A 16,740-nucleotide genomic window follows, 5' to 3' on the forward strand; every position below is an offset into this window, starting at 1 on the left:
AAGGCTAATTTAGTTTTGAATTTACCTAGTTTGGATTTTGAAGAAAAAAATTCCAGTAGAAGAATTTATTTCGTTGTTGAAGCAGTCTTCTATTATGAAGGAAGCCTTCATTTTGAGTTAACATTTTAAAAGTTTTATTTCAAAATTTCATAATATGGTTGTATAAATTTATTTTTTTAAATATGAAACTGGATCTTCATTTTAAAACTTGGGTTATGAAACGCTTCAGTGAATTTGCAAAAAAAAAAAAACCCTCTTAAAGATAAATTCACATTTACATGTTTAAACTTGTTTTAGTTCTACCTTAATTGCTTTACTAGGTCAATCTCAATTTAAACACCAAGTTTTCTTACAGTATTTTTTTCACCATCGGAATAACCTGGATATAAGTGCTGTAATTAGAGAAGTTTATCATCTCATGGATACCACGCCCACTGATATTCATCCAGACAGCATGCTTGATGTTTTTGTGGCACTGACAAAAGGGCAATACCCAGTATTTAATCAATATCCAAAGTTTATTGTGGACCGTCAGACACAGGAACGAGAAAGAATAAGAATAAGGGATGATGAACTGGATTACTTAAGAGAGAGGTAATCATGCAACGGTTGTTCTTTGATAAAAACAAAATCTATTATAAACAAAATTTTTGTGAAAAAGACATGTAAATTATTAAGTTATATAAAATCAGAGTTTGAAGGATGGAAATATCTTTAAAGGTATTCTTGCATATGGAAGTAAAACAGTTACATGTTAATCAGGCATACATTTTGTGTTTTGTTCGTTCTTGGACTTAAATTACTCAGTTTTCTTATTTGCGTTTTGTTATAATAATAAATATTATCTACTCTAGGCAGGCAGTTGAAGACATGCAAGCTGAACTAGACCAGCAAAGAGTTGAAGATGAAGCTTGGTACCAAAAACAGGAACCGCTTCGTAAAGCTGAAGAAACAAGGAGAGACACGCCCTTACAAGAGGAGGAGATGATGATACAGCAAAGACAAAAGTATGTTTAACACTTTGAAAAAAGCTGGACATCTGAGTTATTTTAATAATTTTTATTTCTTTCATTATTATGAAATTATATATAATTATATACAGTTTCACTTTGTATAGTATTACCCAGCTCTGCTATTTCCATTAAGCAAATGTTTAAGCTAATAAAAAGAAATTATAATACATTTTTCAAAAAATTGGCATATAGTAAACTGTAATTCTAAAGCTATACTGAGTATAATATAACTTGCTCTGATTATTCAGAAGTAATACAAGATCTAAGGCACCTTTTACGGTGGGCAGAAATGCCTTGCAACACAATGCTGGTTAGTGGAGTATAATTTTTTAAATTGTGTTTTAAACATATCTGTGTGACCTGAAAATGAAACATAAAATGATTGTCTCATTGTACATTTCATACTTTGGAGGACAGGGAAAGAAGTATTAAATGCTTATTCAATAATACATTAATAAGGCAAAATGTTTAAATTAGTTAAGATCATGGGATAAGCATTGAGATTAAGGCTAATTGTTGGGAAAATCACTCCTGTAAGTGTTTGTTGATTCTTATTTTTGGATAGGACTATGAAACAGATTTCTGGTGTGAATTAAAAAAAATTACTGAACTGAGCCATCAGCCTTCTAAAATTCTAAAAGAATAAGCATACATAATCTTTGGTAACATTGGAGTATTTGGGGGCCGCCTTTTCTCAGATAAAGGATATTAATTGTATTGAGGTGATCTGAGTAGTAGACCTGTTAGAGAATTTTTGAGTATGAAGAAATAGCCAATTGCATGTGGACTTGTCACTTTCATGAATGCAGGCTTATTTTGTAATTGAGCGTTTTCATTTATATATTATAAAAACCCATGTTATGATAGCACCAGTTGAATTGGGAAAGCGGACCAAAATAGGTGGCAGGCCTTTCATTGTTGTGAAACATAGTATTTTTCCATTTAAATATATATTGGGAAATGGTTTTATTTATTCCTCTTGATGTATTTTGTGTTTAAGACTAGCTGCTGTGAAAAGAGAGTTGAAAGTAAAGGAAGTGCACTTGCAAGATGCTGCAAGAAGGCGTCTTCTGCAGCTTCAGCAAGAACAGCGTGAAATGGAGCTAAGAAGACTGGATGATGAAATTGAGAGAAAGGTTTATTATTCTTAGTTCTCATACATTATCTCCATTAACTCTTATTTAAATGTAACGAACACCTTCACGGTGGGAGGCCCGCGTACCGCAAAAAAAAAAAAAAAAAAAGAGAATATAAGAGTACCGATACCCTAGTCAATTTGGAGTGCATCAGTCTTAATATTTGCCAGTCTGATAGGTGATAGGTGAAAAATGGTTTTGTTTTTTTTGCTAATGATGTTAACTGTCTCTTTATTTATTTATTTATATTTACTTTTTTGGGGGGTACATGGGCCTCTCACCGCTGCGGCCTCTCCCGTTGCGGAGCACAGGCTCCGGACGCGCAGGCTCAGCGGCCATGGCTCACGGGCCCAGCCACTCCGCGGCATGTGGGATCTTCCCAGACCGGGGCACGAACCCGTGTCCCCTGTATCGGCAGGCGGACTCTCAACCACTGCACCACCATGGAAGCCCAGTCTCTTCCTTTATTAATCTTCGTTTGTAGAACTAAAAATTGCATATCTAAATCGTTTTTCCATTTTTCTACCAAGTTACTCTTTTTCTTACCAATTTACACAGGCTCTTTTATCATTTGGGGCAGCAGTGTCCAATAGAAATATGATGTGACCCACATGGGTAATTTTAAGTTTTCTAATGGCCACATTAAAAAGTAAGAAGAAACAGGTGAAATTAATTTTAATAATATTTAACTCAGTATATCTGAAATTATCTTTGCAGTATGTCATTAGTAAACATTGTCATTGAGATGTTTTACCTTTTGTTTGTACGAAGTATTCGAAATCTAATAGTCAGTTTATACTTGTAGCACACCTCAATTGGGGCTAATCACATTTTAAGTGACTCAGCAGTTATATGTGGCTATAGTGCTTGCCTCACAGCATAGAGTCAGGGCATTAATCCTTTTGTCTGTTGAGAATGTTTTGCTCGGTCTGTGTTTCTTGACTTTTAAGAATGTTTGCAGTGTCTTTTTTTCATTATGTAAAATATTTTAATTTTTGGATAACCAACTTCATTAGTTTTTTATGACTTCTAGGTTTTCTGTCATGTTTATTAACCTTCCCATTTAAGGTTATATTACCACTTATGCCTATTTTCTTCTAGTTCTGTAGTTTTCTGTTGTTTCTTTAAATCTTTGATTATCTTTTTAATTAATTATTTATTTATTTATTTATGGCTGCGTTGGGTCTTTGTTGCTGCGCGCGGGCTTCCTCTAGTTGTGGCGAGCGGGGGCTACTCTTCACTGAGGTTCGCGGGCTTCTCATTGCAGTGGCTTCTTTTGTTGTGGAGCATGGGCTCTAGGCGCGCAGGCCTCAGTAGTTGTGGCATGCGAGCTCAGTAGTTGTGGCTCGCGGGCTGTAGAGCGTGGGCTCAGTAGTTGTGGCGCACAGGCTTAGTTGCTCCGCGGCATGTGGGATCTTCCCGGACCAGGGCTCGAACCCGTGTCCCCTTCATTGGCAGGCGGATTCTTCACCACTGCGCCACAGGGAAGTCCCTAAGAGTCAGCAGATTATTGTGTGCCAGCAAATCTGACCCACCACCTGTTTTGTTAAGGCCCGTGAGTTACAATGGTTTTAACATTTTCAGTAGTTAAAAAAAATCGGAATCAAAGAATAATAATTCATGACATGAAAATTATATTAAATTTTTAAAACATGAAATTCAAATTTCAGTGACCATAAATACAGTTTTATTGGAAAACGATCACACTTATTTGTTTACATATTTCTTTGGCTGCTTTCGCACTACAACAGCAGAGGTGAATAGCTGACACAAACGATGTCCCACAAAGCCTAAAGTATTTAACTCTGAGACCCTTTACAGGAAAAGTTTGCCAGCCCCTGATGTGTCTGAAAATTGAATATAAGGAATGAGTTAGGAACCAAGCTTACTTCTTTCCAAAGGCAAGTCAGTTTTCCCAGCAGCATTTGTTGAATATTAGCGAAGTCATTTTGCCAGCTGATGGTTATTAAATGTTCAGTTCCCTTATAAACTTGATCTCCTCCTTTGCTGTCTATTCCTAAGCCAGTACCACACTGTGTGAATAACACCTGTGTAATGTTTTACTAATTAGTAGGCCTAATTACCATAATTAGTGTGCCTTTTAAAGGGTTTTCTTGGGGGCTTCCCTGGTGGCGCAGTGGTTGAGAGTCCGCCTGCCGATGCAGGTGGACACGGGTTCGTGCCCCAGTCCGGGAAGATCCCATATGCCGCGGAGCGGCTGGGCCCGTGAGCCATGGCCGCTGAGCCTGCGCGTCCGGAGCCTGTGCTCTGCAACGGGAGAGGCCACAACAGTGAGAGGCCCGCGTACCGCAAAAAAAAAAAAAAAAAAAGAGTTTTCTTCAGTATTCTCAAATGTTTATCATTTCAAATAGACTTTGAAAATTTTATCTCTCCCTCTCTCTCTCTCTCTCTGAATCCTCCCATCCTATTGGAATTTTTATTAGGATTGCATTGAATTTGTAAACTAATTAAGGAGTTTCAAACTTGCTTTTGATAAAGTAGTAAATATTTAAATTTTTCTTAAGATTTTCATTCATCTATATTAATAATCTATTATCTCTTTTTATAGCATGAGATAATACTTTGTTTTGTTTAAAGCCAATTAACTTTAAGTTGGTTTTTAAAATCCATGATTTCTTTTAACTATCTCATCTAGTAAATGAGGTTGGTAATTCATTATTCTAGAAAATCTATGTTCTTCCCCAAAAGTAATACAGGCTTGGAACTCTGATCTCTTTATTCCAAACCCCTTTGAGATAGTGGAAGGCAGTTTTTTTGGTGAAAGAATCCTGTCAAGTCCTTTCAGTGGCACGATCTGGCCTCTGCCTCCCATTCCAGCCTCCTGCCCTTCCATCTCCCTGGTCTGATAGTGAGCTCTGACCCTGCTAAATAGCAGAAGCTTCTCTACTCACCGTTCAGGCACCAGCAGGAAAGGCAGCTTGAGTCCAAAGTGACACGTACAAGTGACACAGACATCTGTTAGTAGCAAGCAAAGTTGATCTGTTTTGCTCTGGTACATAGCTGTTTGTATCTCTGAAAATTCATGAGCAAAAGAGCTTCTGTAATTGAAATTCCTAAAAAGCATTATTTGCTATGCCAAACGTCTCCTCCACCTCAGCATTATAACTACTCTTGCCTCATCAACTCAAGTCTCCCCACCTCTGAGCTAACTGCTTTCTCAGGAACCTCTTTAAGGTGAACTGGTTTTCCGTCCGTGGTTTTTTTACTCCTTGGATGCATGTCCTTGCACATCCCACTATACTCTCATTTTTACTGTTTGTTTCTCTGATTATATGTATTTGATAGTTTGTCTACAATATCTAACACTTTGCCTTATGCGTGTAAGTAGTAATGCAATCATTAACCGTTTACTGGTTGGATGAAATGATTAGGTTAGATGCCTCATGGGTTATAGTTTGTTTTGTTTTGTTCTGAAACACATATCATGTTATTCTCACTCCTAAAGAATGAGCATTTTAGGCAGCCAAGTATTTAAGACAGTTCCCAGGAGTCTCTATCTAAAGAGTTCCTGATCCAAATCCTCTAGTGTATAGGACTGAAAAGCTCCCAAGTAATCAGATTTTGAGAAAGGTGAACTTTAAATGGGCTAAGTCCAAGCAGGGCACATACAGGCTGAACAGTCCACAGTAAATTTTAACTTGAAATTACTAGTTGCCAAACCGAATTTAGAAAAGTATAGAAGTTTAATCAAAAAGAACATTAAATAAATGTTATATCGAATAAGATTAAACATTTTATATTTTTATCCACTGTGAATTGAAATTGCTCAAGTTTTTCTAACTCATAATATGGCTAATGTAATATGGAAAGAGCTGCCATCTGTTCTCCCAGTCTGGGCAGATGAGCATATGGTAATTGTGTTTTCTTTTTTAGAAAATTATGCTTAACTTTAACTCAGACGTTATTTCTAGATTCCACAGTGAATGTTAATGGATTGGCAATTACTCTGGTTTCAAAAACCCAATACCTCTTATTTTAAATGCATTTAGCGGGTTGTTCATATCACAAGATTACTTCATCTATTAAACAAAAAATATTTATGTAAATTGTTTTTGGTATTGACAGTCTGTTATTTGGCCGTAGGTACGTATGAGAGATCGAGACATTGTTGCCACAGCCAAAGACCTAGAAGTGAGACGTCTGGAACTCGGATCACAAAAGAGCCTTCACGAGAAGGTAGAAATCAACAACTTCCAATAGAAGAAAAGCAGAGTTTGTACGAACTGTTTTTAGACAGTTTATTCAAGGTTTTTTAATGTTCATTTTATTTTTTTTTTCAAGAAGAGTATAGTGTTATCCAGGATTGTAAGGTAGCCAGAATGTCTGAATGCACAGTTTGTTGTAATTCTTTAATTCATGTTTCTCTTAACAACTTAGTCTAGTGTCTGAAGCACCAGATGTAAGCCCCAGATTTTGCCTCAGGATCTTTTACTAACTTCCTAAGTTTCCTCATATCTGTGTAACAGTGACTGCAAAATTAACCCAGTACTTCACAAGGATCCTACCAGGTAAGTCAGGTACGAGCTGTAAAGCACTCGAAATTTGAAGCTTCTGGAATCAAATCAGCAAGGACCTACTTTAGCACATATAATTCAGTTTCCAAGACACTGGAAACTTTCTTACTGCTGTAGATATTTTTTGTTGGGGAAAAGCATTATGTTACTCATTTATTTAATGTTGAAACCACGTTTTCACTTCCTTCAGTCCTCTTAAAGTCAGACTGAGTTTGAAATTAGCGATAACTACAAATACGTAACAGGTAACGTGCATATGATTGTTTGTTGCTCACATTAAATAAGATTTAAAACATAGCATCCATTCATAACTACAACACTTTAAGTTTCTACACTGAACTTTTTCTAAATCTGAGCCCCAGGAATTTACACTGAGTCTCCTATGATTTTGAATTACAATTCATTCATTTGAACTAAGCTTGAGGTTATTTTTTACTATCTTTTCTGCGGGGGAGGTGGAGTGGTGGCACCGGGGGCATGATTTCAGAATTAACAGAAATTTTGCAAGAAAATACTAAAAATTTCAAAGTGTTTTTCTCTCAGATTCTCAAATATTAACATTTTGCTAAGTTTGCATTATCCTTCTCTTTCTGTCTATACACACACACACTTTTTTTTCCTGAGCTGTTTGAGTTGCAGACATTATGCTCTTTTACCCCTGAATACTTCATTGTATATTTTCTACAAGGAATCCTTATTACATAATCGCAGTACAGTGATCAAAATCAGCACATTAACATATTATTATCTGTTGTATAAACCGTATTCACATTTTATCAGTTGTCCTAAACATGTCTTTTATAGCAAAAGAAAATCTAAGCTACTCCATTTGTTTCAGTTGTCATGTCTCTTTATTCTCCTCTCAGTTGGAACCACTCCTGAGTCTTGTCTTTATATTTTATGACACTTATACTTTTGAAGTATATAGGCCAGATAGATTGTAGAATGTTCCTCAATTAGCATTTGTTGTTTACCTGTTGACTAATATCAAGCATCTTTTCATATGTTCATTGTCCGTTTTTATATCTTCTTTGGAGATCATGTGGTTAATGTCTGTTTAAAGCATGTAGGGCCATACTTTCTTGGTTTTTGTTATATCGTGTAATTTTTTGTTGAAAACTAGCTATTTTAAGTAAGAGGACATTTCTGGAAATCACATTCTTTTCTCTCCTAAGGGTCTCTTGTTGTTTCTTTGCTTAGTGACTTTTCTGAATTATTCTGTAAAGTATTCTTTGTCATGCGTAGCCACTGAAGTCTCTACTCAGGTAGCCTGGTGACGAGACAGAGATTTCCTCAGGTCCCTTGAACCAGAAAGCCTCTAGTCTTTGCCGAGAGGCACCGTGTGCATCATTTTCGGGCACACTTTCAACACTCAAGTTAGATAGTTTACAACTCTCTTAGATTTCACTTCCTGATTTTGCAAAACCTCAGTTCACCAGAGCTGAGCGCTTAGGACCTTCTCAGGTCTGAGCATTCACACAGCCCTTGGCATGCGCACATTGTACACATGCACACGGCCTTCTGAAGTCCCTGGAATCTGTTGGAGCATTTCAGAGCCCCCTATAGGTATCTGATTCCCCAGCTCTTCCTACAAAGCTTTTTGATTGGCCTGTTGTTTGCTCTGTGATCCACTGCCTTGGACAGTCACGACGTTCAACAGTTTCCCCTGATGGTTTTCAGCAGACATCCCCAGGGAAAAGGCTACAGGTGAGTTATGAGTCAGGTCAAATAAAAACAGCCTTGGAAGTGGGGTCTTCCAAGTCAGATGATGACAGTTCTCTGGGAATGGGAGTTACAAGGACGTCAACTCCATTTTGTCCCCTCCATTGGCTGCCAGGCTAATGATTTTCAAAGCTAATGGCAGAGCTTAGGGGTGGCTGGAATAGGAATAGGAATAATGCAAGTTTAAAATGCCATAAAGTTCGTCTTTCTTACTAAGATTCAGCCATTTTTATGAATAAATGCTCCCCAGATTGCTTTAAGCCTTCAGTTTATTTCCAGAGTTCTGAAAAAAGTTTGTTTTGCCAGTGATCTCAGTGCTTTTATAGATGAGAGAATTTTCAGAGGTCCTTACTCTTATTTCCACTGATGTCACCACTGTTTGCTTTACTTTGAAAATTAGATGATTACAGTTTTGGTATTCTGAAAAAGAGCAAAGACGTTTTTGTGTTCTAACATCATTATTATATGGATTGGTGATTTTTTTAAAATGATTTCTTTAACAGAATCTCACTAGAAATCAAGAAGCTATTGCAAAAGAAATGAGAGAAGATGCAGACGCCAATAAACGAAAAGTGGATCTTGAAGATCACATGTTTCATAGACCGATAGGAACAGATCAAACTCAGAACCAAAACACTCAGAAGGTAAAAATATGATGAATTTAGTGTTATCTATAGAAGGAGGAATTACCATCTGCCATTCTTTTAAAAGAAGGAATTTAATAATGAACTCTATAAAGTTAATTTGTTTCTTTGCTTCAGTTATCACAGTTCCTAGAAATTCACATTATTTTATTTAGAGGCTACTTACTTCACTGACAGCCATATACATGTGTCTTTTATACTCTTAGAGAATTTCAAGACTTGGAAGAAAATACGTAGGGAATAACTTTATAAATTTTAGTGCCCTCCATTGTTAAGTCTCCGAAATTACCCCTGAGTGGATTAGTTGCAAACCATCAGGTCTCTGCCTGGTATATAAGCCAGCGTTTCCAAAGTGTATTCTGTAGAATATCAATAACTAGTATTAAATAAAATGGGGATGACACGTATTGAAAACGCTGTCTTAAAGTTAGGTATTTCCATGCCAGATTTGAGGATATGGCACATTGTGAATCTTTAAGAAAGTTTCTTAAACTTATCTTATAGAATTTCTTGCGGAGTATCCTTTCAGAAATGCTGGCTTAAATGAATGGAAATAGAATTTGAGGGCTTCAGCATAGAACTTTGTCAATTATCCCTTTAACGAAATGGTAAGTGGGTCTGTGGCAGGGCCTGGCCCTGTTCCAAAAGCCAGGAATGGTGTAAGATTTCCCTACCTTCTGTTCTGTCCCTTGGCTTCCCCCCCAGAATATCCCCTCCCCCCTTTTTTGTCCTTATAGGCTTTTGTCCAGTCTGTAAAAATAGGTTCTTCTGACTCCTTTTCAAAGGACTGAAACATAGGAATTGTTTAATTCCACCCATCCCTTAGCCTAGAAGTTCTCAACCTTGGCTATACATTAGAACCACTTGAAGAGCTTTCTAGAAGTACCAATATCCTGCTGATAAAGAGACTGATTTAGTTGGTTTGTGGTGGAGCCTGGACATCAGTTTGATTTAAACACGTGGTGGAGCCTGGACATCAGTTTGTTTTAAACACTGAGGTGATTCTAATATGCAACCAGGGTTGTGAACATCTGTCCTGGACGCTTGGATACGTTGAATGGACATACCTTATTTTATGTAGTCTAAACTTGTTTCTGAAATTTACGAATTGTTCTTAGTTAATTGAAGAAAATTTGGCAAAAGCTGAACAAGCATGTCTAAATACTGACTGGCGAATTCAAGCTTTACATAAACAAAGATGCAATGATCTACACCGAAATGAATGTTACCAGGAAGTGGCCAAACTGCTTCGGAAAAACAGAAAGAAAGAAATGGAAGTATTAAATGCAGTGATGGAGGGGGAAGCTAAAAAGGTAAGAATGGTGTTATAAACTTCTTGTTATTAATCATTTAAATCTTGAAATAGTACATAATCAAATGGCAATAGCATCAAACCACATAATGTGTGTTTGAAAAGATCTTAAAGATGATCTAATTTTAATACGTAGAGCTCAGAGAAGTCCAATGTTGATGCCACCTAAGAATGACTAAGTGTCTTTCTCAGTTACATTAGTGTCTCAAATTCCCAACCTCGTGGATTTGTTCTAGCTGATTGTATAATATCACTACTTTAATTTACCTAATTTTTTATACTAGCGACGTAAAAGACTTTGAACAGTTAGGAATTATATGTAGCTATTAGTAACAAAAACCAAAATAACAGTAACTATAAGCAAGATAGAAGTATTTTTCTTTTTCACATGAAAAGTCTGGAGGTGGGCAGTCCACGGTTGGTATCCTGGCTCCAAGGTCATCAGAAAAACTGCCCCCTTCAACCTTTCTGCACTATTTCCTGGAGCATGTCTTTCATTCTCATGGATACCTTTCCATCCATTAATTTTAAAAACTCAATCCCATAAGGTTTGAGATCTGAAATGTATTGAAATGAATTATTTCAGTGACAGTTGGGACCTGTATGGCACTCTGAGGAATTGAATAGTAGGGACGTCAGAAGTGCCTCTGCTTTCAGGGTTCTTCAACAGCCTTGAGCCAAGACAGGCACCCAGATTCCCTAATACCAAATAAATCCTACATGCCTTGGAAATATAAAGTAGAGGAGACAAAAGGGGCTACTTCACTATAGGAACTTGCATTAGCACAAATTTATGTGATTTTTTTTTCATTTATTTGTATTTAGTGGGAGGAAGCTGAAGAACAGGACTTTCATTTGAAATCAGAAAAGAAAGCTGCTGCTCCTTCAGATGCCTCTAGAAGGTGGTTCCTGGAGAATGAGATACACGCTCAACATCCGTGTCATACAGGTGAGCATCGTGAATGCTCCTCTCTCCCTTCGTGGTGTTAACACCTTCATTCATTTACTGTGGTCTCTCATCATGGATAAATCCCTGAGATGTATTTTGGCACTTTTAGTCAAATTATTGCTCAGTTAAAAGGGTGGGATGAGGAGGTGGGGCTGTTTGAAAAAAAAAAAAAAAGCGGGCTTCCCTGGTGGCGCAGTGGTTGAGAGTCCGCCTGCAGATGCAGGGGACGCGGGTTTGTGCCTCGGTCCGGGAGGATCCCACATGCCGCAGAGCGGCTGGGCCCGTGAGCCATGGCCGCTGGGCCTGCGCGTCCAGAGCCTGTGCTCCACAGTGGGAGAGGCCACAACAGTGAGAGGCCCACTTACTGCAAAAAAAAAAAAAAAAGCTCCAATTAAGAAAAATTTCTCAGCCATCCTGTAGAATTGTTTTATTCCACGGTCCTTGGCATCCCCTTAATGTACTAGGCTATGATTTGTTCCCAAAGTGCTATTTCTAGTTAATTTTAGTAAAAATGTGTGCTTTGCCAATAGCTGGTCCTCAGAACAACAGTTTATTAAAGTAACACAAGGAAACTTATTATAGGATCTAATCAAACATTAGGTTTTGGTGCAAGGCTTACCAGTGGCATTCAATGAAAAATCAAACTTTTAATTTAAAATTCTTGGAAATTCCCTGGCAATCCAGTGGTTAGGACTCAGCGCTTTCACTGCCGTGGTCCGGGTTCAATCCCTGGTTGGGGAACTAAGATCCCACAAGCCCCATGGCACGGCCAAAATAATAATAATAATAAATTTAAAATTCTAAAATAGAGTACCTTTACAGGGAACTTCTGTCTTACTATATCTTGTATTGTTTCAGTCTTTTATAAAATGTTTATGTATTAATTTTTAAAATAACAGCCTTACTGATGTGTAATTCACATGCCATACCATTCACCTATTAAAAATGTACAATTCAACAGTATTGTATTACCATATATTATATTACCATATATTAAAAAATATATTCAGAGTTGTGCAGCCATCAATCACCACGATCGATTTTAGAACATTTTCACAGCCCCAAATACACCCCATGGCCATTTGCAGTCAGTCCTCATTTCCTGCTACTCCCCCCAGCCCTTGGCAACCACTAACCTACCCGTTTCTGGAGATGTGCCTATTCAGGAAATTTCATATACATGGAATCATATGCTGCATGGTCCTTTGTGTCTGACTTCTTTCACTAGCATAATGTTTTGAGGTTCAACCATGTTGTAGCATATATCAGTACTTCACTCCTTTTTAATGCAGAATAATATTCCATTGTATGAGTATTCCACATTTTATTTATCCACTCATCAATTGATAGACATTTGGGTTGTGTCCGCTTTTGGGCTTTTACGACTAATGCTGCTCTGTGCATTACCTTTGTCATTACTTTTGTAGTGCACAGATTGAAAAGCAAAAATAGAGGTTAGATGCTATCATCATTTAATTAGGCTGCTTTTGAAACCCCTCATCACCTCTCACGCTTTTGGGTTTAGGTCCCAAATAGCACCCGGAGCCCTCGGGGGAAGTGGGGAGCAGAATGTCACAAATTAAAAGACACAAACCACTGGAGCTGCCACTTCTCCCTAACCCTGTCACACTTACCCCAACATTAGAAAGAAAAGAAATTTGAGACTTGGAGAACCTACGAATTTAGAAATGGAAAAGGAAAGAGACTGCAAAAAGCTCCCTGCGTCCGTAGTCTTCCTACATGTGGCCCTTCTGCCTCCAGGGTGCCTTCCTCCCAGGCCACCTACGCTTTTTTGACGTTCCTAAATTTCACCAATGAGAGATAGTTTGGTTAATAATCATTCATTTTTCAAAAGGCAAATGTGTAAGGATTTGATCATCGCCTTAATCAGGGTGTATAGATTAAATCCGTGTCACTTAATCCTAAAACTGGAGGATAATCAGCTGTAATTAGGAAAACGGCATGTTGACTGCAAGTGCTCCGCATTGGTTTGTCACTCAGAGCCTAGAAGCGAGGCACCAGGAAGTAGGAAGCAGGTGAGTGTGCCCACGACAGATCATTTATTTACATTTGTGCCTAGTGTCAATCTTTATTAGCAATGGGGGGGAATTCTTATTGTTTCCCAAAAAATAGAACCTTCTGGACAATGTGGGTGACCCTCACTGCTTCTAAAATCCTAGGCCCATAAACTTAAACTGAATAGCGAGTGATGTCTTATCAAATATTAGTCCAGATTTTTAATGGGCAAAGGATTTGAACAGACAGTTCTCCAGAGAAGATATACAATGACCAATACACGTATGAAAAGATGTTCAGCTTAAATTAGTCATTAGGGAAATACAAATCAAAACCACATGAGAAAACATTCAAATTAAAAATATATATACAGTGAGATACAACTTCATGATCAGTAGCATGGATGTAATCCATTAACAAGTGGGGGCAAGGATCAGAGGAATTGGAACAGTGCTGGTGGGAATGTGACGTGGTACAGCCACTTTGGGAAACAGTCTGGCAGTTCCTCAAAAGGTTAAATGTAGAGAGACTGTATGACCCAGCAGTTCCACTCCTAGGTATATACCCAAGAGAACTGAAACCATATCCCTACAAAAACTTGTACACTGAATGCTCACAGCATCATTATTCATAATAGCCCCAAAGTAGAAACAACGCAAATACCCATCAAATGAGGAGTAGATAAACAAAATATGGTATAGCCACACAATGGAATCTTATTTAGTGATAAAAAGGAATTAACTACTGATTCATGGTACAAAATGGATGAACCTTGAAAACCTTATGCTAAGTTAAAGCAGCTAGACCAAAAGGCCACATGTTAATATGAATTCTATTCATGAAATGCCCAGAATAGGCAAACCTGTAGAGGCAGAAGGGGGTTAGTGGTTTGTGGGTGGGAGGGGTAGGGGAGTGGGCCACTAGTGGGTAAGACGTTTATTTGGGGGATGATGAAAATGTTCTAGAATTAGTGGTGATGATTATACAACTCTAAGTATACTAAAAACACTGAACTGTACCCTTGAAAGGGGTGAATTCTGTGATATGTGAATTACCTCAGTGAAACATTTTTTTAATGACATTCGTAAATGCTGGTTGCCAGGTAGGGCCACTGGACCAGGTTTTAAAGCGACTGGGCCTTGAAGAAAGGGAAGAGCTTAGAGCAATTGGAGGACATTTCAGGGAGGGAGGATTTCATGATGTGGTGCAGGAGCCCAGGCTGGATGTCGGGAACACCAGGTTCTGGTTCCAGCCTCATGGTAAACGAAGACAGAGTTTAAAGAATCTTAGCCAGAGTCAATAAGCTGTGTATCTCTGGTTAGTTTATTTACCCACTTGTGTTTCATTTGTGCCTATTAAGAAATGTTTACTGGTCTTCAGTTTCCTCATTTGTAAAATGAGAAGATTATAGACTAGGCGATTTTTAATTTTGTTACAGTTCTAACATTATATTACACCATTTTCTAACCACTGACAGTCTGTGGGTCCCTCTGAGGATCTCTCCCAGAAACATGCACATACACGTACACACACACACAGCACTTTCCCATAATCATTTTTGTGGATTCCCCGACCAAACGCCTCCATGAACTCCTTGCATGAGACAGAACTTGTTAAAAGTAATGAATCAGTGGCAGAGACTTGCCTGTCATGGTGATTCAGGTTAGGCCAGCTGGAGCAGAGAGCTTCTGTACAAGAATGGTTAAAGATATCACTGAAGCATGTAGGTGATGGGGACCTTCAGGCTGAGCAGTGGGCTTCATCCTGTTGACCAGCCTGGCTGCAGAGCAGAATGGCCTGCGGAAGACAGAGTACAGGGCTTGCCTCCTGGGCAAGGAACATGGTTAGGGAAAGGAAGGAAATTTAGTTTGTACCTTTTTGTTCCTTTCGAATTTTGTGAGGTACAGGTAATACCACTTCAGTAAATAAATACTAATTTTAAATAAGAATCACTTTTGGGGCTTTAAAATAAATACATTAAATGAAGGAAAAAAGCAAGTTGTAGTGCAAAAAAGTATAGAAAAAAGAACTTTCACTTTTTACTGTACTATTTATATGTTCAAATTTGTTACAGTTAGCCAGTGAATGGCAATCTTTTGATACATTACAAATTTTTTAAAAAATGCATAGTCAGGACCTCACATTTAATTCTGCAGATTTAAAAAAAAATGGAAAGGGCTTCCCTGGCGGCGCAGTGGTTAAGAATCCGCCTGCCAATGCAGGGGACATGGGTTTGATCCCTGGTCTGGGAAGATCCCACATGCCACAGAGCAACTAAGCCCGTGCACCACAGCTACTGAAGCCCACGTGCCTAGAGCCCGTGCTCCACAACGAGAGAAGCCACCGCGATAAGAAGCCCATGCACTGCAACCAAGAGTAGCCCCCGCTCGCCACAGCTAGAGAAAGCCCACGTGCAGCAACAAAGACCCAGTGCAGCCAAAATTAAATAATTTTTTTTAAAAAACCGGAAAGCTAGATTTTTGTTTTAAAGTTTCACAGGTGGATCTGCTCAGCAGTGTTTGAAACGTTGCTATAAGCAAAGGGGGGGAACCACTGGCTGTGTGATATTTACAAGACGGCATTTAATTCATCCTCCCCAATAGCCATGGGCAGGAGGGATATAGGAGGACAGATGAGAGACAAGGAACTGTGAGATCTCAGATTTGGAAGGATCTGATATGTGAATCATCTCTGCAACATTGCAATAGTGGTTATCCAGCCTATGCCAGAACACTAATAGAGCTGGTGAGCTCGTTACCTCATTCCATTTTCTGCCAGTGTTTTATTTAAAAGTTGCTCCTTCCTTATGTAAAGCTGAACCTGCTTTTCTTTTTGTAAACCGTCTCATTAAAAACTGTTCTCTGGTCAGAATGGCCATCAGAAAAGTCTACAAATAAATGCTGGAGGTGTAGAGAAAAGGGAACCTTCCTACACTGTTGGTGGGAATGTAGATTGGTGCAGCCACTATGGAGAACAGTATGGAGGTTCCTTAAAAAACTAAAAAGAGAACTACCATATGGCCCAGCGATTCCATTCCTGGGCATATATCCAGAAAAGATGAAAACTCTAATTCGAAAAAATACATGCACCCTAATGTTCATTACAGCACTATTCACAATAGCCAAGACATGGAAGCAACCTAAATGTCCATCAACTAATGAATGGATAAAGAAGATGTAAAACATATATACAATGGAATACTACTCAGCCTTGAAAAAGAATGAAATAATGCCATTTGCAACATGGATGGACCTAGAGATTATAATACTAAGTGAAGTAAGCCAGACAGAGAAAGATGAATCATATGATGTCACTTACATGTGGAATCTTTAAAAATGATACAAATGAACTTATTTATGAAACAAACAGACATAGAAAACAAACTTGTGGTTACCAAAGGGGAAAAGGGGGAG

General features: G+C 38.2%; 1 protein-coding gene across 2 annotated transcripts in view; it reads left to right on the forward strand.

Annotated features, from left to right (window-relative positions):
* Positions 1-16,740, forward strand: part of TBC1D31 (TBC1 domain family member 31) — a 60,946-nt gene that overhangs the window by 39,794 nt on the left and 4,412 nt on the right. For both annotated transcript variants that reach the window (XM_060127919.1, XM_060127921.1), the window contains exons 14-20: positions 356-594; positions 855-1,007; positions 2,014-2,149; positions 6,254-6,346; positions 8,910-9,050; positions 10,169-10,363; positions 11,188-11,311. In XM_060127919.1, coding sequence (XP_059983902.1) covers positions 356-594; positions 855-1,007; positions 2,014-2,149; positions 6,254-6,346; positions 8,910-9,050; positions 10,169-10,363; positions 11,188-11,311 — 1,081 coding nt within the window. The remainder of the gene's footprint in view (positions 1-355; positions 595-854; positions 1,008-2,013; positions 2,150-6,253; positions 6,347-8,909; positions 9,051-10,168; positions 10,364-11,187; positions 11,312-16,740) is intronic.

This window comes from Lagenorhynchus albirostris, chromosome 17, assembly GCF_949774975.1.
Source record: "Lagenorhynchus albirostris chromosome 17, mLagAlb1.1, whole genome shotgun sequence".
NCBI lineage: Eukaryota > Metazoa > Chordata > Mammalia > Artiodactyla > Delphinidae > Lagenorhynchus > Lagenorhynchus albirostris.